This window comes from Lutra lutra, chromosome 10, assembly GCF_902655055.1.
Source record: "Lutra lutra chromosome 10, mLutLut1.2, whole genome shotgun sequence".
Classification (NCBI taxonomy): Eukaryota; Metazoa; Chordata; class Mammalia; order Carnivora; family Mustelidae; genus Lutra; species Lutra lutra.
The window spans coordinates 24163848-24188482 of NC_062287.1; the positions used below are offsets into that span (position 1 = coordinate 24163848).

The following is a 24635-nucleotide window of genomic DNA, read 5'->3' on the forward strand; positions in this document are numbered from 1 at the left end:
GTTTGGAGCTCTTGAGAGAACTGGCTGTCTCCCAGGTCTCATGCTTCCTGCGCTGTGTAACCACAGCGGCAGCCTCTCTGGGGCCTTCCAGTCGTCCCCTTTGGTCCCACGGCTGCTGCTGGAGTGGCCGAACAGAAGCTAGGGCAGGGTGGGATGGCACTTCCCCTGGGCACTCTGGGGGGACCATGATGCCGGGCTTGGGGAGGGTGTGGAACATTCTGCCAACCTCCTCCGGGCTGGGGGTGGGGGGCACAAGTTGGGTGTCAGCTTAGATCTCCAGAAAGCTGCTCAAGGCTGAGCTGAGGCCAGGGAGCAGCCTTCTACTGGCCTACGGACATCAAGGCTGGGCTGGACGATTTTTCCTTTGTGTACTTCCTTAATGGTTCTTCCGTGACCGTGGCCAGGGCTGCAACCTGTCACCAGGGCCACAACTTAGCAGGTTGAAGTTCTTGGATTCTAGTCCTTCTTCATGCAGTACCCATTTTCTTTGCATGTGTGTGTGGGCGTGTGTTTCAAAGTAAACTCTCTGTCCAGTGTGGAGCTCGAACTCGGGACCCCGAGATGCTCCACCAGTAGAGCCAGCTGGGCATGCCTGCCGGTGTGTTTTGATAGGAAAGCTTAACACTGAAGACCTGAGTCCTGTGTCCACTTTTATGAGCTGTGCGACCCTGGGCCAGTCACCTCACCTCTCATTTTGCTTAACCATAAAGAGGAGGTGTGAACCCTCACCATGGCTATTGTGGAGGAGTCCTGGGAAGTTTAGCTAGAACAGTGTATGAGAAATGCATTAAAATCATAAACGTGCAGTAGACAGAGTCCACTCAGAAACCACTGATTGCTCATCTCCCATGGAAGGCTCGACATAACACACTGAGGTTTAGGACAAGGGAATGTCAACCTCTCGGGAGACCCCCAGTCCAGCCAGGGGGAAGGGCCTCCACCAGGCTAACAATCCCATGGTGTGACCAGTGCCAGAACCCGGGCAGACACAGAGCGCCATGGGGGGTGTAGAGGCCTACTTGGGGGCCACCTGGGGGCCCAGGCAGGGCACCTGTGGGGGAAGTACAGATTGCCTGGCAACAGGGCTAAAAATGTCCCCTGCAGTCAGATTGGGAGGGTTGCAAGCGCTGTCCTGAGAAGTCCAGACTGTTGTCTGAGGCCAGTGAGAAGCTGCCAGCAGTTTGTAAGTACCGTAATTATAGGATTGGGCTGGGATTTGAAGAAGACTCTGGTGGCGGCACGGAGGAGAGAAATAAGGCAGCAGCGGCAGCAGCAGCCCTACCCCAAGTGGGGCTGGGAGACGGCGCCATGGTTGTCTGCCCACGCTGGGCCGATGGCAGCTGCAGTGATGACTTCCTCTGGGCTTTGTGTCCTCTCACTCCAGGGAGTCTCCGGTGGACTGCAGTGTTAGCAAATGCGGCAAGCTAGTTGGTGGAAGCGAGTCCAACGCCATGAACTACAACAGCTACATGGACGAGAAGAACGGCCCCCCTCCTCCCAACATGACCACCAACGAGAGGAGGGTCATCGTCCCCGCAGGTACTTTGCGAACCAGGCTGCCGGCTGGCATCTGTGTCCTCGGTTTTCTGGGCTAGAAGTTAGAGGGCACGCTTGTCCCGTGGGCCTGGTCCCTAGGCAGTCCCCTCTTCCCAATGGACATGCCTACTTGGGAAAAAGCTGCTTTTCTCAGTTCCTTCCAACTGTCCTCCATGAGACTATCCCACGTGTCACCAGCACCTTCAGATGGGTCACAGCACGCAGACTGTCCCCCAGGGCCCGGTACCACAGGATGAGGCCTGTAAGGGAGGGCAGAGGCAAGGCCGTCAGAATCCAAAAGGAGTCCTACGAACTCCCGACGGCCCCGCCCTCGCCTTGAAGGAGAAGGGGCGGCTACAGAGGTCTGTCATGTCCATCAGGCATGGACTTCCTGGCATCCGCAGGGTCCCACCTTTCCAAAATGACAGCCAGCTCTTTCAGTTTCAAAATAGAAATAACTATATTTAACAAACGGAGCGCCTTAATGTGTGCAGCAAGTTAGGTCATTGTGTAAAAATAGCCCATTTTTCCTAGGTATTGGTGCTGTTGGTTACAGAAAATAAAAATCATTGTTCAAGCCTTCAGTTCCCTGGCCGGACATTCCACCTCTGCTGGACCAGCAAGCTCTGGAGCCTGGTCGGAAAGGGGGTTTGAAAACTGCAACATATAGACTTGGTGCCAGGTGGACGGAGCAAGAATGTCCAAATCTTAAGCAAAGTGAATTACAGGGCAGGGATTACAACTAATCTTACCAAAATAACATGACCAAAAAGGCAAAACCCTTTCCATTTGGAAAAGTGTAAATGCAGTTTTGTCTGAGAGCAAAGGACTGGCTAGCTCTCTGAGGTAACGTGAAGGAATTTGCTTGTTGGCCTGGAAGACATGGCTTTGTAATGAACCTCTCCTCCCGATGCCCTTTTGTATTTATTTTCCATGGGAAGCTGTGTCTCACCAGCTCTGAGGAATATGGCCACATCCCTGCGTTCTGGGCCAAATTCAAGATGGCGGGCGGTACGAGGCGTGATTGCCCATGAGGCCGGAGAAGCTGGGCTAGCGGGGACTCTCCCTACAGTGCCATGTAGTACTTGAAAATTTTCACAAAGGATTTTGAGTTTCCTTCTTCCACAAGCATGTGGCTTCACAGGAAAAGGAAGGAAAGAAAGAAAGGAAGAAAAGGAAGGAAAGGGAGAAAAAGGAAGAATAGCGCCCATGCTCTGAGCACTTGGCAGGTGTCAGGCACCATGTGAACTGCTTTCTCTACATTCCATTGCTTCTGTCATTTAATGTTTGGTCTCCTCCCTCCTTCAGGACAGCAGGAAAGTTTAGCTCAGGTGCATTGGGAAGGTCCAAGAAAACCATGTTTCTCCCTTCTAATGAAGAAGCAGGCGATAAAGCAGTAGTAAACCGACATGGTGGGAACCTCCCTGTTCTTCCCTAAGCGAAGTCAAGCCTCACCAGGCCTTTGCTCCTCGGGCATCAAACTGCCCTGTTTCCCCAAACAGTGGCCAACATGGGAAGGCAATCTTGAGCACCGAAGACAGGGGATCAGAGATTGTCTCTGAACCAAATGTCGATAACCATCTCATTTCCGCAGTCACTTCTGGGAAGTCACTTCTGGAAGTGACTGGCAAACGTGGCCAGGTTGCTTGGCTGACCCTTCAACTCTGAATTGCTATCGAAATACTTTCAGAAGGCATATCAAAATGTCAGTCCTCGATGGACCCAGGTAACCACAGTAGTAATTGTACTACTAGTGTAGATTCATCTCAGAGGGTTTTCAAAGCATTTCTTGTAATGAATTCACTAACTATGGATTTACTTCATTATTTTACCTCTGGTGGGATCTTTAAACATTATCCTCAGACATTTTGGATTCCCCCAGGCCAGCTTCCTGGACATAGGGGAAAGTCTCATTGGGTGAGTCCACAAATCAAGGCAATAAAACATTTGAGGAGCAACTGATTGAATTTATGGTGGGATTTTAGGACAAGTATAAACGAGGACCCTGGTTAGTCACCAGTTTCAGGTGCAGATGGGAAGAAACTAGGACTAAATCATCCAGGAAATACATTTGGAAGAGTTTAGCATGATCTAGAGTGGAAGATTTATAATTCATTGTGCTGTAAAGGGAGAGAAATAATATTGTGATAGAGCCCAAAGCAAGAGAAGAAATAATAAAATAAATTAAATATATGGTGTAAAATTGAATTTGAGGCCTCAAATACTAAAAGTGAGGATTTAGGAGAAGCAAAGAAGAGTGGAGGAAATGAAATGCTGTGGAACCCAAGCCCTACCTGTGCCACTTTTCCTTAGAATTCTGAAATGGTGCAAAGTATTTCCATTTTTCCAATGGTCTGTGCCTAATTGTTTCTGGAGAGTAAAAGAGGAAAGCAAACCAAGAAATTTGAGAGAGAGAGAGATATGCATATAGACTTATACAATGAACCTATAGGAGGAGCTCTGTTATTTGGCCTAATTAAGGCAGATCATGAAAAAGCAAGAGGAGGGGCTTTGGCTGAGGGTGGGGGAGGGAATCCACCCCCTCCACTAAGCGAAATCCTAGGAAGACTTAAGTTTGAGCTGGGGACTTAAGCTTTCAGAACTCCATTTTTTTTTTTAATCACAAAATGAAAATAAAAGCCATTTTGCTGGATTTTCTGGATACGTGAAAAATGGGACATGTGGGGTAGCCGCACAGAGGAGGCACCCCAAATCTGGGGTGCAGATTGTAGGCCCCCCCAAATCGGGTCACAGCAGCCTGTGACCCGTAAGTCCAAATTCTACTCTTGCCTCTCTGGCCAGCTCCTCAACCTCCAGCACCAATATGGAAGCCACTGTCACACCCTGGGGGGAGACTAGGCACTTTGCAAAGCAGACTCAACCCTTGCCACCCAGATACTCACATAGAAAACCAAGGAGGAGTGGAGAGCCTATGGTAACCGAGGGCAATCAGCAGAAGCTCTGAAGAAAAGTGGTGGGGAATTCGCATCTGGTGTGAGGAAGGCAATAGAACCTTGCTTCCTCCCATGGTCACTCCTAATCATTCAAACCTGGCCCCCATTTTTGCCAAGAACCTTCACAGACTCTTAGAATGGGAGGGTAAGGAAGAGGAGAAGCTAACTTTCCTTGTTATCAAGGAAACATGCTAATAAAGCAGGCCCAGTAGGAGCCCGGGGCTGACAGCTGACCTACAATGTCTAGTCTCCTCCCCTCCTCCAGGAAGCCTTCCATGACTCTCCAAGTTCACACTGTTTCCCTCCACCCATGATTCTTTCAACTCCCACCACAAAATCTGTTGCTTAAGTAGATGGTTTCCCACCTAAATGTTTCACATGGACAGATCTTTTGCGTGGCCAAGAGCCAGGTAGTTTTGTTGTCTGATGGGCATTTCTTTTTTTATGATAGGCATACCTGAGGTATTTATTGGATTTGCCAATAATTGGTTGCCAGGAAAAGAAATAACTTCCAGCCTGTGATAAGTGATAAGATACAAGTACTTTACCTGCTGTGGAATTTGCTGGAACTCATCACCAGCACTCAAAGTATTACCCACCCCCCTGACACACACACACCTAGCCAAAAAAGAGCTGTGAGGGTTCTAGCTGAAGATGACCTCGATCATTACATTATTCCTGTCCACTCAAAGGATGAAGGCCTGAAAGGTTTTCTCTCTCCAATACCTTTTATCAACCTTGGGGACATCAATACCATAAAAATGTTTTGGGAATGATCTGGTAGAGATTTCAGCATAGCTGTCTCCACAAGGAGAAAACCCAGGTTGGATTTCTGTTAAAGGCTCACACCACTGGGTTTTCCAACTGTACAGATGGAATCGCAGCAAAAGTGTGTACATATGTGTTCTTTTCCGTAGCCATCTCAGAGATCCATGTTTTTCTGTGAAATCGTTCATGTTAAGATACAGATGGTTTCCCTTTCCAGAGACTTTGGCGCCTAGGTCCTTGGGACTGTGTGTACTTTCATTTTGATGCCACCATTGCTCAGGCAAAGGTTTTAATTGTCCTCCAAAAGCTATAAAGAGAATGTTCTGTTGGGATGCCTGGGGAGACATCTAACAACCTCCCCTGAGGGCTAAGTGGTTCAGGCAGTGCCAGATGTGGAGAGCCAGATGGGAGTTCTAGGAGGGAACCATCTGGGAGGGAACCCACTTTCCCAGTGGGGGATACAGGGGGAGAGGGAGCCGGAGAGGGGTGCAGGCGGAAGGAGGAGGGTGAAGAGAGGGAGGGGCGGGAATAGGGAGGGTCTACTCAGCCTTGGTGAAGGGAAGGGGGTCTTGGCCGGCCCAGACCTTGCTAACAGGTCATCTCCCCTGCAGACCCCACGCTGTGGACTCAGGAGCACGTGCGGCAGTGGCTGGAGTGGGCAATAAAGGAGTATGGCTTGATGGAGATCGACACGTCCTTTTTCCAAAACATGGATGGCAAGGAACTGTGTAAAATGAACAAGGAGGACTTCCTCCGAGCCACCTCCCTCTACAACACCGAAGTGCTGCTGTCACATCTCAGTTATCTCAGGGAAAGTAAGTGTCCTGTCTCTGTCTGGGCGGGGTGGAGTCCCAAGTCCCATGGCGGGCAGAACTCTGCAAGGCCCGCCCTTAAATGAAGACTGACTTCCCATGCAGCCAATCCAGGACCAGGAAACTGGTCTGTCTCCGCCCTCGGCTGGGCAGCATGCTGCAGGAGCAGGAGCCCCAGGTCAGCGCCTGTGAAGTTGCCAAAGTCACCTTGGTTCTTACAGACCCTTCAAGGGGACTGACCCAGTCCTGCAGTGTCAAGGGAAGCACAGTAAGGAATGGAGAAAAACTAGGGAGCTGTGACCCAGTGGGGTCTGCCAGAGTATAGTCACACTGTTTCCATGAGAACCCCTTTCCAGAAACTACCTTGTCCTGTAATTATAAATAGATGGATATCCTGGCTGGGATTTACCTGCACAGTGATTTAAATTCCTCCAGTAAACTCCAGATCCATGGATTTAGGATTTAAGGTTTTGAAAATTTACACATTAACTTCCTCTTATCCTTAGGGTCACTCTGGCAGACCCGAACCCAACCTTTGCCGGCTGCTAGCTACGCACCCTTGCTAGCCAAACTGGGAGCACAGGAGAGGCTCTGGGTGCACAAGGGTCTCTGGGACCCTTTCTCCTGGCACAGCGAGAAAGAAAAGAGCTTCGGAAAAGATTTTATGAAAGAAAGCATGTCTTCACTCAAAACATGTATCCAGTATGAGATTTCTCAGGCATCAAGCTCCCATCAATTTCATACAAATTTCATTTGGTCTTAAACCTACACAGAGATAGGAACAGAATTTTTTCAGGCTGCTAATAATCTTCGCCCTAACGCTTCCCCAGAAAGCCAGGCCCAGTAGTCTATCAATGACCCCAAGTATTGAAGGATTTGTCTGTGGCCAGAAAAGATGGTACCGAGATCAGGGAGCTGAAAACAGATGTGGGTGGGCTCTGTCTAGAAGGGAGCTTTGTAACAGCCTGGAGCAGAGAGGGACGGGCAACCTCAGGGTACAGTGTCTGCTTCCCTTAGCCCAGGCTGCCTGGCATCTTGGAGGAGTTAAGCTTTGGAGTGAAGGAGCTTGATGATTTTCAAGCCCTTTTGAAGCTGAGATCTTTGGATACTGCCTACGGGTGTCTGCTGCCTTCCTGGTCTCCCGGGCTCTGGGTTCATTAGTTCTTCGTTCGCTCCCCGTCATTTGGTGGGTCTTCACACTCACCCTCCCTGTAATCTTCTGCCTCCTTCTACAACAGTGCACGACATGGGAGCAACACACGCCGGCTTTAAAATTTAAAAATTTTCAAAATGCCTTTGGAAGTTTCCACCGGTGCCTCCGGGCTCTCTGGTCACCTCTGGGGCGTCTGGTAACCAGTGAGAGAGTGTGGGTGATGCCGTATGTGTTAACAGCAGACCAGTTACCTCATGTCTGAGTCTTGCTGCAATATGAGGTCAGCCCAAGAAACAGCAAGTTCGGAAAAGGGGGCGATTCTCTACCCAGTTTTTCCTGAGCTTTGGAGACTTAACGTTTTCTAATGATCTGTGTTTCTCAGCTTTCAAGCGCTTATGGAATTTTTTAAAGAAGTTTCTTTGCACAGACCTGCCATGTTGCTAGCCTGGCACGGCAGGGGGTGGGAATGATCGACAGAAGCGGGACTGAGAAGCAGAGACCCGCAAAGCAAGAACGCTCGTGAAGCCTACCTTTCTGCTTCTCTGGGCATCAGAAGGCAGTGTTCCAGGAATCACTGGCCCCTTTACTTCCTTTGTGGGAGAAGAGAGGGACAGCAGCAACAGGGACAGCACATCCCAACACTCTAAGGGACCAGTAATTTGGGGTTCCATGTCAGATAGCTTTGTTGGGAAGACGTTTGAGCACATTCTGACTTGACGGGGGCGGGGGGAAAAGCCCATTCAGGCCATGTGACTCCCCAGGCCTGCTTTCTGGCAGGTCCATTAACCATCCAAGTCCCCACTAAGATTTCCTACTACAGAGGAGCGCAAGCCACAGACCCTGAAGCCAGACCAGCACCTGCCCCAAAGGCCTAGTCATTTGATAAGCGGGGAGGGGGGGGGTGCTGGTAACCATGACGGAGGGGCACAGGTAAATAGGGGGTAAAGGGGCAAAGGAGTGAGCAAGTCATGAAGTAGTGGAGGTCAGAGGCTTGGTATTTTGGGGTACAGGTAACAGGGCAAGAAAGGGTATACGTTGCTGCAGCTTTCCTTCTTTCTTTTAAAAAATATTTGTAGATATTGAGGAAGATGCCCCCAAGCAATAAAAGTAAGAAGTTTCTAGAAAGGAGCTTATTAGTGGAGCAATTTCTAGGCTGGAGAGGAGATGGAACAAAGTATATATTTGATACAATGTTGAGCAAAACAGCTAAATAGAAAGTGGTCGGGCTATAGAAGTTTGCCTGAGGAGGCAAAAATTAAAATCCTCGAAGTTTCGAGAAGAAACATGCCCCAGCATAGTATTGTAATAGTCTAAAGGCCTTTTGAGGAATCTAGACTTAAAATGATCCACTTTCATGGGGAAAAAAAAAATGTGAGTCATGCTTCTTTTCAGCTGGTGTCTAGCTTCACGTAGCCTCTGGGACCCTGTGTTGGGTGAAGTCTGGGCAGCTGAGACCCCTGCGAGGAGGCTGTGTGCCTGGGGACCGGCTGCTCTCAGGACTGGAACTCCCTGCCTTCGAACACTTTATTGTTTTTGGAGACTTACTTCCAACAGATGTTTTGTGCCAAAGCAGGGAGTCCTGTGCTTGGGGACAAAGGCTAGGGGAGCTGAGTTGAGGCAGGGGCACAGGGTGCTCATTCCTTGTGCTTTGTCATCTATCCTTATGCGGAGGAGGGGGTTGGGGTTCAAACATGTCCACTCCGGCAAGCAGTGAGAGGAAAAGAGCTCAGCTCCTCGGCACAGCTTGGGCGGGGGGTGGGGGGCGGATGGTGGGGCTAGGGAGAGTCAACAGAAGAACATGGGAAGCCTCTTGTCACTCCAAAGTACCTGGTCTTTCTGGACTTCAATAGAAAAAGGAAACCTCATAAGAAGCTTGGGCATCTAATTCACACTCTCACCAGGGGTGCTTGAGTTTTGATTGGGCTTGTCTGGAAGGCGAGCTCTACCTTTAAATGTTAAATAGCAAACTTACATTTTAAAATGTTATTTTTCAGGGTGGTGAAGAGATAGCAATGCCCCAGGTGCCCCCTGTGCCCTGTCTGATGGCCTGACATGCTAGGATTTTTCTGGCCTCCTTGGAGGGGCTTATTCTCCCTATCTTGGCTTTTCAGCTGTCCCAGAGGGAGTGGCCATCCCCTACACCTCCTCTGTAACTTCACCCACGCTGGGAACGGGAGGAGGATGGTGAGGTGGGGTCTGGGGAGGATGCCTATAGTACTTGGGATGATTCTGGAGTCTCGTAGGGACACCAGGGCTCAGGTGTGCATCTCCCCAGGTGCCTTTCACTGCATGTGGGCAGGACGCCCTCTTGTGGACACCACGTGGACAACTGTCTCTAAACCCCATTTTAAAGCCAAAGCAACTGAGGTCTGGAGGGCTTCAGAAATTGGTGCAGCCAGCGGAGGGCATCCTGGTAGCTAAGACCCAGGCCTCCTAAATCCCATTCTGCATCAGGGCCCACAGCCTCGTGATCAGAAGTGAGAGGTCCCAAGAGAGACAGTGAGCCAAGTTCCCTTCTCTCCCCTGGGGCTTTTCTGTGGAGGGCCAGGCCACTTTCCCCACAGCATTTTCTGTTTTCATTTGTACCAAGAGATAAATGCTTTCCGAAACTTCCCCATGGCCTCCTGGAATGAGGCAGATTAAAGCCAAGCCTATCACCACGCTAACCCTGTCCTTCTTTCTTCCCGGCGCCGCCTCACACCCTGGACCTGACCGGCGGCCGGGCCTGTATCTCTGTTGGGCACACCCCGATTGGCAGGGGCTGTATTTACCGTCGGAGGGCTGAGGGAAGTGAGATTGGGCTGTCACAAGGCATGGTGGGACCGGACCCCAGAGGAAGTGACAGCCGTCCGGATTGGCAGTTCAGGCTCAGGGCCCCTGGGGTGGGGGGGCGTTTGGGGTTTCTGGGAGCCCAGAAGGTCCTGGGCTTGGGTGGCCAGAGGAAGGAGAAGGAAAAGGAGTCTTTTTTCCTTTTACAAAAAGTTGTGCTCCGTAGGTGTTTCAGAGTCTGACCCGTGAAAAAGGCTAAGACACTGTGTTTTTAAATTGTGGTGGCACTGGAGGAAGAAATATATTGTGTGACAGGGAGACTGCAGAAAGGTATCTATCTTGATTCCCATTTTTAATTTAAACTTAACGGAAAACACATTTCGCGCTCTGTGGCATTCCCCGCAGCAGCCTCTGAGGGCTGGGCAAAGGTGATGGGTCCGGGTAATTAAGCTGGCGAAGTATTATCCCTTCCAGGCCAGGGTCTGACCAGTAAAAGAAAACAGGATTCAGGCACAACAAAAGGCCAGATTTCTCCTGGACTCTGTAGTCAGTGCAGCCTGTGGTTGGAACATAGAGCCTTAGTTCCCTGCTCCCTCCCACCCTGCCCTGCCCTGCCCTGCAGCCCGGAGACAGGGAGAGCCACAGTCAGCTGGCTGTTGGGCAGGAGACAAAGGGAGGTGGGTGGCCAGACTCTTGTCTCCCGGCTCCAGGTGTCCCAGATGAAGAGCTGGTTGGGCTGGGGGACTGGAATGCTGAAGAAAGCCCCACTGTTGGGGCTCTACCTCACACCTGCAACGCTTCACTCTGCTCATTTCCGTCTTCTTTCAGTTCCCTAATATAATATCCAGTGACAGATGGACTCCAAAATGGAAAATTATTTTTTCCTTATGCTTTCAGTTTTGAGGGGAGCACTCCATTCTCAGGGACCTCTTTTTGGGGCCCCAAATTAGCAGGTATATATATATATATATATATATATATATATGGATATGCCTGTGTCCATGCATTAATAACAGTAAATAAGCAAATACATGCACATTTTAATGAAAGTCTGCAGAGTTAAGCAAGAATCGTAAATGCATAACCCAAGAAACTATCACAAAGGGAATCCACTCCCTTGTATGAGCACCCCAGGTCAAGGTCAAGGAAGAGATCAGAAGCCCCCAGGTATCCTTTCTCTGTCACCTCTCCTCCTTCCTCCCCAGAGGAAACCAACACCGAGGTGAGTTTCCTGTTTCTTAGATATAGCCTGAGGGCAGCAGGGTCTGTTGGATGGAGAACAGTTTTGTAAATAGACCAGAATGGAAATCCTGTTCCTGGGCTTTCTGGCTGTGTGACCCTGAGCAAATTACCTGACTTCTCCGAAGGCTGATGTTCTCATCTATAAGAGGAGACCCTTGTGATCCTGGCTCCAAAGGGCTCGTGTAAGGATTAAGTGAGAGAATAGTTATAAAGTGTCTGGTGCTTCCTGCCTGCAGGAGCGTTGGCGTCCCTCCGCCCATCACAGCCTGTTCGCTGGGACAGGATGGTGTCAGGAAAGATTAGGAGCTCACGTTAGCCCCACAGAGAAAGAGCCTGAAAGCAGGAGGAAAAAAAATCCAAAGCCACTGAGCGGGAGACCAGGCTCCAGGAAGGACCTCTTCATATCAGAACAAGTTCCCGTAAGAAAAGCGTGTGTGCTGGGGCTCCTGGGTGGCTCAGTGGGTTAAGCCGCTGCCTTCGGCTCAGGTCATGGTCTCAGGGTCCTGGGATCAAGCCCCGCATCGGGCTCTCTGCTCAGCGGGGAGCCTGCTTCCCTCTCTCTGCCTGCCTCTCTGCCTACTTGTGATCTCTCCCTCTGTGAAATAAATAAAATCTTAAAAAAAAAAGAAAAAGAAAAAGAAAAAGGAAAGCCTGTGTGCTGTGCCATCCTCTGTAGGCTAAAGAACTTGTCAAATAAAAATCAGAGCAGAGAAGGGGATGTTGGTCCCTTGGGAAGGAGGCCAGATGCCCTTAACCAGCCCCTCCTTCCAGGAGTGAAATTTGAACCAAGAACGGTCTTCAGGGCAAAATCCTTTTCCTAGGTTACCATGAAATATGTATTTCATGCAAGCTTTGCAGGGGTCAAACGACCCTTTCTCTTGGCTTTCTGGGAGTTTCCTGTGGAATTCATATGTGCCCAAAGAAGAACTTTCAGCGAGGGGAAAATTTAATAAATGTGGTTTATCTAAGCTTCGTGCTCTCAGCTAAATCTGCAGTAATGACTCAGGCAGTTTGCTCTTCTGAGACCATCATTTTTCTTTATTTGCTCCAGCCGTGAGGTTTCAGCCTGAGGGAGAGAATGTCGGGGACAGACAGGCAGACATTCTTGGTCTTACTCCTGAGACTTTTTTTTTTTCTATTCTCTTGGAACGTTTGGTTCTCTTTCTTAACCTCCTTCCAGTCATGAAGGATTATTTCTTATTGCAGCAGAACCCATTCATAAGTCCAGGTCCAGAGGACACGACGAACGTTCAGCCAGCCCTTTTATGAAGGGTTTATTGTATGTCATTGTGGTGTCTGTGGGAGAAGGGATGTAAAAATAGTAATGATAACAGCTAGCATTTACTGAACACTCTCTAGCGACCAAGAACTTTTTTGAGCTCTTGACATGTATTATTTTATTCAATCCTCGCAACAACCGTGTTAAGTGGATGTTATTATTAGCCCGTTTTATATATAAGGAGCCCATGGCTTAGCGAGATTAGGTAAATCAATGGAGGTCACAAAGCTAGTAAGTGGTAAGAGGCAGGTCCAACTTTGACTCTCATTTGCATAACAACTATAATGAAATGAGGTCCTCTCAGCCTAGCTGTGTCCTTTTTATTTTATTTTATTTTTGAAGATTTTATTTATTTGTCAGAGAGAGAAGCAGGGAGAGCTACAGGCAGAGCAGGTAGAGGGAGAAGCAGGCTCCCCACCAAGCAAGGAGCTCAACGTGGGACTCGATCCAAGGACCCCAGGATCATGACCCAAGCCCAAGGTAGAGGCCTAACCAACTGAGCCACCCAGGCGTCTGGGTCCTTGATATTTTGAGAATGGACTAACCAAATGCATCTGGCTCTCGGGATAGTCCATGTGCGTGACTGTCTTATTTATGTTTTGGGGATTTTTTTTGTTTTTTGTTTTTAGATTTTATCTATTTGAGAGAGATAGAGGGAGAGCTCGTAGGAGCAGGGGGGAGGGGTGGAGGAATAGGGAGAAGCAGGCTCCCCGCTGAGCAGGGAGCCTGATACGGGGCGATCCCAGGACTGTGGGACCATGACCTGAGCCAAAGACAGATGCTTCACAGACTGAGATACCCAGATGCCCGTGACTGTCTCGTTTCTAAAGCAGTATGCATGTGTCCACACTTTGGCGTACCGTGGTCTCAGTATCACCTCCATTCCTCCTCTTTTTTGTTTGGAGCCCTTTCCGGGGCCAGCAGTGGTAGTCGCCCAAGCCAGAAGCTAGGCAGTTGGGGGATTCTTTCAAAATTCTCTCCCCCATTATCTCGCCTGGAAGGAACACGTTTTCTCTGAGGCACACAACCAAACGCCCACAGCTGGGTGAGGCGGCAGCTCCGCGCCGGCATCCCTGCCATGACTGGAGACTAAAAATAGGAGCGTCTGACAGCCCATCCCCTGTCCTTAGCCCTGGCACCCAAAGCCACCCGTCTGCACAGAGAAGGGAAAATTTTCAAAGACTTCCCCAGCCTCAAACACCTCTGGCAGGCTTATTGTGTCCTCTGTAAAAGCATATTCCAGCCCCGGTTTTTGAAAGCTCTGCAGAGTTTCCCCCACAAGAATCTCAGGGAGAATTGCAAAAATGCCTCCATTTTGTAACACGAAATTCCTGAATTTTTTTGAAATTAAGGAACCAGCTTAGTTTTAGGGGCAAGGGGGAGTTTTTATATGCAGCGGCCAAAAAAACCAAAAAACAAAAAACAAACCCCCCAAAACAAAAAAAAACAACTATCATCCCTGAAAATTCCCAGACTAGGGCCTGGTGTGAGTAGTTATGCATTCAAGTTTAATTTTAAGAGACTGGGTAGGGTAGCAGCCCTCTGGGATGACAGAAAATTCCATGTACCATGCCTCACGTTCAGCTGTCTTCTCTTAGACATTCACAGGGGAAGGCAAGAGTGGCTCTGGAACTCCCGTCACCACTCCCCCCTTCCCAACGGCCAGCACACTCCCCTCCACTGTCAACGAGTAATATCCAAGCACTTCACCCCACCAGCGAAAGGACCTGTCCATAAACCCACAGGATATCCTAGCAGGCAGGAATCTCGCAGCTTCTTCTCCAGGGTGTGGTAAAACTACGAACTGCAGGCCAAATCTGCCCAAATCTGGCCAACTCTGGTGCATGGACAAAACAAAACAAAAACAAAAAAGAATGTGCAACAGAGACTATATTTAACCTGCAAAGCCTAAAATATTTACTATCTGGTCTTTATAAGAAAAGCTTGCCAACTCCAGCTATAGTTTAACTCCTTCATCTTTCTGCTGAAGAAATCAAACTCTAGACCTGCCCACAGTCACACAGCGAGATTCTCTGCCCTGTGCTTCTGCCACAACATGGCATGGACACCCGAGAACTCTTTGGAATCATAAACATGGCTCCTGGGGAGGGCTGTGCGGGTCCCGCCCGGAAGTGTTCTGTCCTAACTTACTCTGATGGGAACTCCAGGAATCCAATACATTTCCCCCAAAACAGATTCCAGTAACTCTCTCAAGGAGCCATCTGTCCCACTTCCCTAGCCCTTATCCATTCCCCTCCCCGATCCCTTCTCATCCCACCTTCTACTCTTGATCTCAGAAGAACGTCTTGTGACAACCATCTTCTGCTTTGCCTTGCAGGTTCACTGTTGGCCTATAACACAACCTCCCACACAGACCAGTCCTCACGACTTAGTGTCAAAGAAGGTGAGTCAGTTCTCTCATGGATTTTCTTCAGAACCAGGCTTGGCACCATTCCATGCTGTTAAGTCTCGTGTGGGCAGCCCCAAATCTGTGCACCATTAACCTTAAAAATAGAACTGCTGGTTATTTTACCAGAAAAAAAAAAATTCGGTTTATTTGGGAATAGCAAAGAATAGGAATTCTGGATAAACAAGTTATGGCAAAACCCTAGGTAAGCCCAGCAGACAAAGGAGAGAAGCGTTATTTTATGGAGAAAGTGGAGGAAGTTGGGAGGAGACATTTTGAATGGAAGTCCATTGGAGAAAGTAAGAGCTCTGGATAATGACTGTCTCATTGGCTGGGATGCAGGGGTAGCGGATTTCTTATAGGAGGGATGCAAGGTACATCTTTCCCTACTGGGGCCTGTAATTGATGATTCTTTCCTGCTGGAGATTCTTCTGCTGTGGTAGGTCATTGACTCATCTGTGGAAGTCTGTAATTGACCGTTCTTCCTGCAACCGACATGTGAGTGGTAGTGCCCCCCACCCAAGTTCCCCTTTCTGGCCTCCCAACTCATTTTACTGAGGTTTCCCTTTGCTCATTTTCAAGTACCAAATCTCTTGTTTTTTCTAGCATACAAAGCAAGAAGCCAAAGAGCTGCAAAAATAGGGTGAGGTTTTAAAATATCTTATAATAATATCAAAGATAGGACTTCAAGTTGTGACACCATGGAATAAAAAAGGGGTTCCTCTCAGAGCACCGCTCCCTTTCAGAGCGAGAAGTCAGGGCTTTCCTCTGTTGAAGATAATGAAATGAAGATTTTTTTTTTTTAAGGATTCTTGCAATGCCATATTTTAAGGGGTATTCCTCCCCCCTCACAAATTTTAGCAATGCCAATTCATTTTTAAAGTGGTGATTTGGGGATTTGGTCTAGTTGGTTTGGTTTGCTTGAGAGGGACAGAAAACAACTTCAACAAATGATTTTCTGCTAGTGAGGATTTGATTATAATGGCATTTCTCAGCATCTTATTTATGGAACATTGTGGGGATTTCCTGCTCCAGATATTGTGTTAGAGTCCAGACATTTAAAGAAGTGAATAAATAATATGGTACCTGGTTTAAGGGAGGAAAAGATGTTACGTGAAAAAAAGTCTGCCCAAGACAAAAAAAAAAAAATATGTGTGTGTGTGTGTGTGTGTACACATATATATATATATATTTTAAAATATATATATCTCCATGGAGAAGGGGCATTTTGAGTGGAGGCTTAAAGAATGAACCAGAGTACAGCAGGCGTGCGATTTTCCTTCCTTCACTTCCTTTACTACTTCACCACTTTTTCTTTAATGTCCATCTGCTCTCATAGAGAATGAATGGGGGCAGAAGTTCTCCATACAGGTCCCCTGGGGTAGAGCACAGCATAACCTTTTGGAGAAACTTAAAGCTCTTCTTTTTTTTTTTTTTTTTTTTTAAAGATTTTATTTATTTATTTGACAGAGAGAGAGATCACAAGTAGACAGAGAGGCAGGCAGAGAGAGGGGAAGGGAAGCAGGCTCCCTGCTGAGCAGAGAGCCCGATGCGGGACTCGATCCCAGGACCCTGAGATCATGACCTGAGCCGAAGGCAGCGGCTTAACCCACTGAGCCACCCAGGCGCCCACTTAAAGCTCTTCTAAGGGAAGAGGCTTAGAGACCATTTGAGTGAGAATGCTCATGGGTTATGGCCACGCTGTGATCACATAGGACTTTGTGTTCGCTGTTAGCAATTTCTAATCAAATGATGACCAGAAAATGTGGGGGAAGGAATGTATGACACAGTGAATCTGCTTTTAAACTTTTGTGGTTTCCTTTGCTTCCTCCTCCCCGCCCTCTGTCCATCCCAGGGTCAGTCCTTTTTATGTTACCATTTTCCTTTCCAAATCAGATTTTTTGGATTTTGCCATGAAAAACTAAAGTTGTATTGACTCATTCTATAGTCTGAGCCTCATTTTACTTGCTGACCTGTTTAACGTCATGTTGCAGATGTCTACTATGGAGGGAAGGTATTATAGTGACATATTATATTAGACTGGAGGTCCAGGCACATTTGGGTTCATTTGGGGAAATCGCTTCATGCCCTAAATCTTTGTTTCCTGTCGAATAAAAGGATTAAACTAAATCTGGAGGAGTCAAGCCCTGACTCCTGGGCTCTTGGCTTCTAAAGAGGGGTCCTAGAGCCATAGCTGAGAGCTCTGCCTTCATTCAGGGCCCCTCAGTTTGGATCTGGTGTACTTAAGTTCATTTCATTTGCAGACAGGCCTCCAGTTCTTGGAAGGAAGGGGGTGAGAGGAAAGGAAGGACTGGAGGAAGGGAAGGGGAGGAAAGGAGAAAGAAGGGGATGGATCCTTCAAAGTTCCTTTAGTTCTACAAGCTAACACCTGCTGGCAAACAGTGAGGCTCTGGGACAGAGCCAATGAGAGAATATCTGGTATTGGGCTTAAAATACAGATTTTCAATTAGAAGCAGGACTGAATTGAGCTGCGTTGATAAGCAACTCATTACTCCTTCAGGGGTCTTAAGCTTTCAACCTCTCACTTGCACCTACCACACTCCCTTCGCTTCCCTTGGCCCTTTTGTGTACGGGCGGCTGAGCGTTTGTAATGCCACCGGGCTTATTCAGGCTGATTGCAGGAATAGCTCGCTCTTGCTGGGCAAGCACCCTCAGAAATAAATGAACTGTAGTATCCAGGCAAACGCACACTGCCAGGACCTCATTCAGGTGGTGCCGGGCATTTATCTCCCAACATCAGCTCTGGCCTCTAGAGACCATTAAGTCTGTGCTTTGCAGGTGCATCTTTTGTCCCCACTAAAGCTTTCCACTCGAGCTGTCTTGCTTCTGTGTTGCCTCCCTGCCTCATGAGGTGGTCCGAATCTGTCTGAAAGGCCTATCAACCACAAAACAAAGTGCATTAGCAAGACAAAGCTAACCAGGCTTCTCTCCTTCCCTTTCACTCTGCTCCCCAGATCCCCCCTCTCTCTCCCTCTCTCTCTCTTTCTCTTTCTCTCTCACATGTGCATGCTTTTTCTCTAATAGCGATCTTCATGACTTAAAATATGAAATGGAAAAATAATGAGAAAACCCACTTTAACCTTGGCTCCATCTTGTTTGAATAAGACACACGCATAGCCCCCAAACAAACCCAGGGGACAGGAGCCCCAAAGCTCTGTGTGTATGTGTGTGTTTGTGTGTTGTGTGTTTGTGTGTTGTGCATCACAAAAGGCAGGTGCTGGCATCAAGCACAAAGGAAAGAAGTTGAGGAGATGATGTCTCTTAGTGCTTCTTCAATTCACTTATCAAATTAGAATGCCTTTCGGCTTTAAAATGGCATAATCATCCTTTCAGCTTGTCTCTTGAAAATGATTGCCTTCTCAAAGGGTTATTTGTGCCCAGGAAGTAAGATTTGATTTTAGAAATTAATTTATAACAGTCTATAAGCCCCTTTAAATCAAGTATTCAATAGTCACACATTGGCCCCAGTTAAAACAGTGGTGCTCTCTTGACCTTTACTTATCAAGGCTAATTAATGCACTTTAAAAAGTACAGTAGGATGGAAGCAACGGTTATCCATTTATAACAGGAGCCACAGCTGTGGTCTAGATAGGATTTTGTAATACCAGAGACCCTTTCACGTGCTCTGTCTCTTCTTCTGACCTGGCAGAGTCCCTGAGAGGTGGCTAAGACCCTCTCCAGTTTGCAGATAAAGTGAGATTCAGCAATATTAAGCCGTTCACTGAAGAGCACACAGCTAACAGTGTAGCAAAGACTCAAACCCAGGTTGTAGGGTTTCAAATTTCCTGGCTTCCGATGGTCTCCCTGACACCTACAGCTCAACCATTTTCTCTGGAGGGCCATGCAGACAATATCTGGCCTAAAGGTTGTCTCAGCAGAGATTTGACATGTTTCCCATTGTTTGACCTGACCTCACAATTTTCCCACTCTCCTCTCCATCCATGCCCTGTACCGTTCTCCGTTCCCAAGGATGAATTCATATGCATCCCCCGCTTGGCACTACCTTCTGGTCTGAACCGCACAGAGAATCACTTGGAGAGATTTGGTGCCCTAGAACAAACACTGTATGGTTCCGCTCCCACAAGGCATCTCGAGTGGGCAGATCCTTCAAGACGGAGCATAGAATGGGGGTTACCGGGCCTGGGAGCAGGGACGGAGGGGCTGCTGTCACTGAATGGGTGCAGTTTCAGTTTGGAAAGATGAATAAGTTCTGATGGTGGGGGTTACCCAGTGAACGTCCTTAATGCCACCGAAATGCACACCAAGAAATAGTCAAAATGGTCAGTTCTGTTAGGGATGTTTTATCACAATAAAAAGGAAAATGAGACATTTAAATTTAAAAAAAGTTTAAGGGGCACCTGGGTGGCTCAGTTGGTTAGATGTCTGCCTTCAGCTCAGGTTATGATCTCGGGGTCCTAGAATCGAGCCCCGCATCGAGCTCCCTGCTCAGCAGGGAGTCCGTTTCTCCCTCTCCCCCTGCTTGTGCTCTCTCTCTCTGTGTCAAATACAGAAAATCTTAAAAAAAATTTTTAAACACGGATGCCCAGGCCTCAGACAGGACCCATTAGTTCAGAATGGCTAGGAGTGACATGTAGACATTGGGAATTTTCTTTGAAGCTCTCCAGGTTACTGTCTTAACCTGCCACTAAAATCGAGAAGCCTTCTGCTACAGTGTGTAGACACAAACTCGGGGGAGGAAAAGGAGACCCAGCTCAGAGCACCCTCAGGTTTTCTTAGAGATACACTGGGTGGTTGATCTTGATTTTTCCTGATCCCTAGTGGAGGAGGAACAGGACTTGTTGGTTCACTAATGAAGGTCCGGGTTGAGGGGAGACACCACGTGATCATGACTTGTTCTTTCCATCATCGTTGATGATCTTATAATTATCGTTGGTTTTGACAAGTTTGCGTTAGCACCTCTCTTCACATCTCAGAAATCCCTCGCTTATACGCTCTCATTATATGTATCTAAATAGTAGATGTGGTATTTATTTGGGGAGGGGCAGAGGGAGAGAGAAAGAATCCCAGCCCAGCTCCAAGTCCCACCCAGAGCTTGACTCCAGGCTCAATCCCATGACCCTGTGATCCTGACCTGAACCAAAAGCAAGAGTCAGACGCTCAACCAGCTGCGCCACCCCAGGAGCCCTGGTACCTCGATTTTCTAGTGAAGACACTGAGAGTCTGGAAGGTGAGTGGCCTTTCCAAGTACATATGATGAGTCCTGGAAACAGGACCACTGACTCTCCAAACCTGTTCCCCCTGCCCTCCACGCTGAGGGTGGAGTGTGTTTGGGGGTGCAGGTCAGAGCACCACCTTGATTTTGGGGTACACCCTAGGGCCTCCCAGTGCTCTCCGCTGGAAAATCAGTGTGCAATAATCCGCCCATCTCTGCTTGGGAGCTGCTTTGCATGCCTAACCCTCATTTTCTTAGCTCCTCATGCTGGATCTGTTTAAATACCTCAGACTCCAAACGTCAGAGGATATTGAGCTCCTTGCTTACGAACTCCTAGAACTCGTAAACCTGCGAGGGGCCCGTGCAGCACTGAGCTGCTTGCCCTGGCCACGAAGGCTTTCCGAACCTGCTGCTGAATGCAAAACCTGAGCACGGTAGCCCTCTCCAGCAGTTGCCATGGCTAATGGAGAAAAAGTCTGTCTGCTTGCTAAGTACGGGAGGGAGGGAGGGAGCAACTACCTTTCCCCGTCCTTTGTCGAGAAACGCCTAACTGGCACTGAAGATCACGCTAACAAGAGCCCAGCTTCTGTCAAGGAGATTTCCAGATGGCATTCCCCCCCCACCCCAACACACACACACATACTGCCCCTTTCTGAAGCCCTTCATTGTTCACCCAGCATTTGCACACACATTATCTCCTATGCGCCTCACAACATCACCGGGAGGCAGCAGGGCTGGTATTATTATTATTCCCATTCTGTAGATAATGAAAACAAGGCCCAGAGAGATTACAGGCTTCCTGGGAAGTCCCCCAGGTCCCAGGACAGAGTGGGGCTCACACCTAGGTCTCTGGGTTCTTTCCTCCCACCACACTGTTTCTCACATCATCCTCCTGGCATTATTTAGTTCAAGCATCTAACGGTATTTTAAATGTAAACTAATTAAATTATTTGATTCGTGCTCCGAATTTACCCAAGACAAGTATTCGTCTCTTATTTTAACATTATCACATCTTGATTAGAAACTCAAGCTCTGGACTCAGACCCTGGATAAGTCACTTAGTTTTGATGTATTAGTTTCCCCGTGTATAAGTCACTTACTTATACCCTTATACTTACACTTATACATACATACTTATACATACGTACTTATATAGTATACATACATACTTATACATACTTATACATATGTACTTAGGTGTATGACCCTGGATAAGTCACTTACTTTTGATGCATTAGTTTCCCTGTGTATAAAAGTGAGGACCATTTTAGTGTCCTGTCAGGGCTGGGACAGTACTCACCAATCACTTAGCATGGTATCTGATATACCAATAAGTGCTCCATGAATTATAGTAATTAGTATTATTATTGCAAAAGAATTAGAATAGTTTTGAGGGTTGACCGTTTCTGACACTGTGCCGAAGGCTGAGAAGCACCATATCCTATGGCATGGTGATACCATCAATGAGACAGCCAAGCTGCTCAAAATCTTATTAAGGAGATGCATGTGGAATAAAATAAAATGAAATTGCATATAATCCACTGGAAAAATACATGCTACTTCCAAGAAGTTCTCTGAGAATAATGGAGAGATGAAAAATAGTTCAATGCTAACACTGTGTGCCCTACACCACCACCCCTCGCCCCACTTTCATGGGACAGAAGAGATGTGAGGCCAGAGAAGACTGGTTCCAGCCAAGACCACACAGGGAGGGAGTGGCAAGTGGCAGAGTTTGAAGTCACTCAGGACCGTAAGAATGGACCAAAATTCTGTGATTCACGCCTTCCTCTACCCTATTCGATCACATCTTCATTCATTAAGGACCTATCATGTTTGGGACATGAGGCTGAGTCCCAGAAATATGGTGTCCAAGCAGCACCTACCATCAAGGGGCTAAGAATTAGAGATACTACAGATAAGGCCAGTAAGTCCTTAAATACTGTATATTGGAGTATGGGTGAGTATATAACGCTAAATCTTGCCATTCCCCCTGCATTTACATCCTTTTGGGGGTGTCCTTTATGATGGAGTTTTAGAGGTTGGAGCGAAAGATGAGAGGCCTCTGGAGATATGCATTATGGCAGTCCTGGGAGTAGATTCGGAGACAAGGGGAAGAGAGTCGACCCCAAAGACGCTGGTCAGTGCTACTGGCTCTGTCATGTACGTGTGGGGGCTGCAGTGCCGGGGGCCAGAGGGGTTCAGGCTGGGACTGGAGGTTGGGGCCCAGGTGAGCTTCTCTGGGAGATATGAGCATGGCTTGGGGAAGCACCAAGGCCTCAGCGTATGACAGGGTTATGGGGGGTGGGAAGCCCTGTGTGGCCTCTTGGTGGCTTACATGAAACTGAAAGACGGAGTCCAGTGGGGTGTCTCCCTGTGGGCCAGGAAGCTCCGCAAAGGAACCCAGAGCCCCATATCCCAATATGCTTCAGATTAATGGGAGCTGGGGAGGAGGAGTAGGTGGAGTGGAGCTGAAATGAGATTGGCCATGAGTCCATGCTTGTTAAAGCAGGATAAAGGGCCCTCCGGGGTTCCGTAGACTTTTCGCTCTGCTTTTCTATACCTCCAGAATTTTCCATAATTTCAAAGCTGCCTCGAGAAACTTTGTTTTGATGGGGGGGAAAAGCAGAGATGGGTTCAGAATATGTGTTCCTAAGGCGATGCGCGGTGTGTGAAGGTGACATGGATTCGAGTTCAGCATTTGGGGGACGGTGGGCTTTGGGCAGCATCCTGAGTGGGGTCTCTGTAGGAGGGGAGGATGAGCGTGGTGTTTGGCGTGGGCAGGCCCTGTATAGGGTAGCACATGGGGGATGGGTCTGGAACATGTGTACCCATAGGAAAAGGCCTGTAATACTGTGAGGTAATGTCCTGTTATTTTTAGGGAGTAAAGACCTCTCTTATGTAGCAGGTTATATGGTTCCTCAGGCTCTGTCTATGTCAACTAACATACACTTAAAAATTTGAGGGTATTAAGGCCTCACAGGAGGGCCTGTTAAGAACTTTGTCATTCTGTGTTTTTTCTTTATGATGAAATACCCCTAATCCATTTTTAGCAAAGCCGGGGTGATTGCTGAATGGGTGTGTGTGTGTGTGTGTGTGTGTGTGTGTGAGAGAGAGAGAGAGAGAGAGAGAGCTGTTTCTGTGGTCCAAAGGCAAGATTTATGATTCTAGAATAGACAGTAGCTCGCTCTCTCCATTTTATTATTTTTTTTAACTGTTTTTCTTTGAAATTCCAGAGTTAATGTTTTGTCTGCTTTCGATCTGACCCTCTTTGGAGAGCTGCATGTTTTTGTGTGTGTATGTATATGTGTGTGTGTGTGTTCAGGGGAGAGAGATTGAAAGAGAGAGCGAGCGAGCGAGCTGGGAAACAAAGAATGGTTGTCTCCAAACTGTAGCAGGCAGGAAACCCCAATCCCAAGGGAATTTAGCCAGCCAGCCCTGTCCCGGAGTCAGACTCCAGCTCTCTGAATTCAATTTGACAGCTTGTCTGGGACACTTTCTAAGTAACCATTATCCTTCCTTTCTCTTAAGTAAAAGCACTGTTGTTTTTTTCCGTGGGTGTGCTCCGTGTACTGTTATCACACATGTGTGGGTTACACACAGCGACTAGGACATGCTTTCTCTAAATTATTGGAAACACTTAGCCCGTTTCCTAAGACAAGTGTAAATCTGTTCCAGAATAACGAGGCCAACGACTTTCAGTATTGTGCCCTTGCTTTGTGGGAGGCAGGTACAGGGGAATTTTGTTGGGACATTTCTTTTTGTCCTTTAGTTGTAGTTAAAGATTGCATTCCCTTATTTGAAGGAGTTTCTCTGTCTCAGGAATAATTCAAATTGTATATGTTTTATTCCTTTGAGGATATTTTTTTAAATGTAGTCAAGCAAAGATATCTTCCCATGATCATTCTCCTCGGTGTCTGTTTGTTTGATTGATTGATTATTTTAAAGAAAGCGACCACCAGACATTTCCCTGCAGGAGAGAGTTCAGAGGTGCATGGTGTCAACCATGAACCCCCCAGGGTTCCCGGGGCAGACACACACGACTAGAGTGACCGTCTAGAGTTCCACGCAGGTGCTTCTCAGTCTTGTCTCCCCCACTTACTCTGATCAGTTGACTTTGCCACCACAGCACAGTGGAATTGTGAGGCAAAAGTCAGCCTTTGTGTGTGTGTGTGTGTGTGTGTGTAGTTTGTCCAGGTTCCACTAGGCAGGATCCACAGACATAAGTTCCAGAACAGTCTAGTCTGCTTCGGGGTGCAGGGATGTGACAGCCTTGCCCAGTGGCACACACCCTTTCTCCCCTGTCACACCCCCAGTGCAGCCTGTGTCCTAGAAAGTCACATTCTGAAATCTTCCCAGAACCCCACACCTGCCATGCTGTATTTGAATATTTAATGAAGAAATGTGCCTCGCCCCTTGAGGCCTGGGTCAGACGATATCTCCTCAGTCTGGTCATCCCCCTATTCCCATAGTGCTTTGCTTGGTCCCACTGTTTTCCCAATTTAGCCCTCAACAGATTCTGTC

At 47.9% G+C, this 24635-nt stretch overlaps 1 protein-coding gene across 1 annotated transcript in view; it reads left to right on the forward strand.

Moving 5' to 3' along the window:
* Window positions 1-24635, forward strand: part of FLI1 (Fli-1 proto-oncogene, ETS transcription factor) — a 115132-nt gene that overhangs the window by 70070 nt on the left and 20427 nt on the right. Inside the window, exons 3-5 of the mRNA XM_047747313.1 lie at window positions 1385-1539; window positions 5870-6073; window positions 14852-14917. Coding sequence (XP_047603269.1) covers window positions 1385-1539; window positions 5870-6073; window positions 14852-14917 — 425 coding nt within the window. The remainder of the gene's footprint in view (window positions 1-1384; window positions 1540-5869; window positions 6074-14851; window positions 14918-24635) is intronic.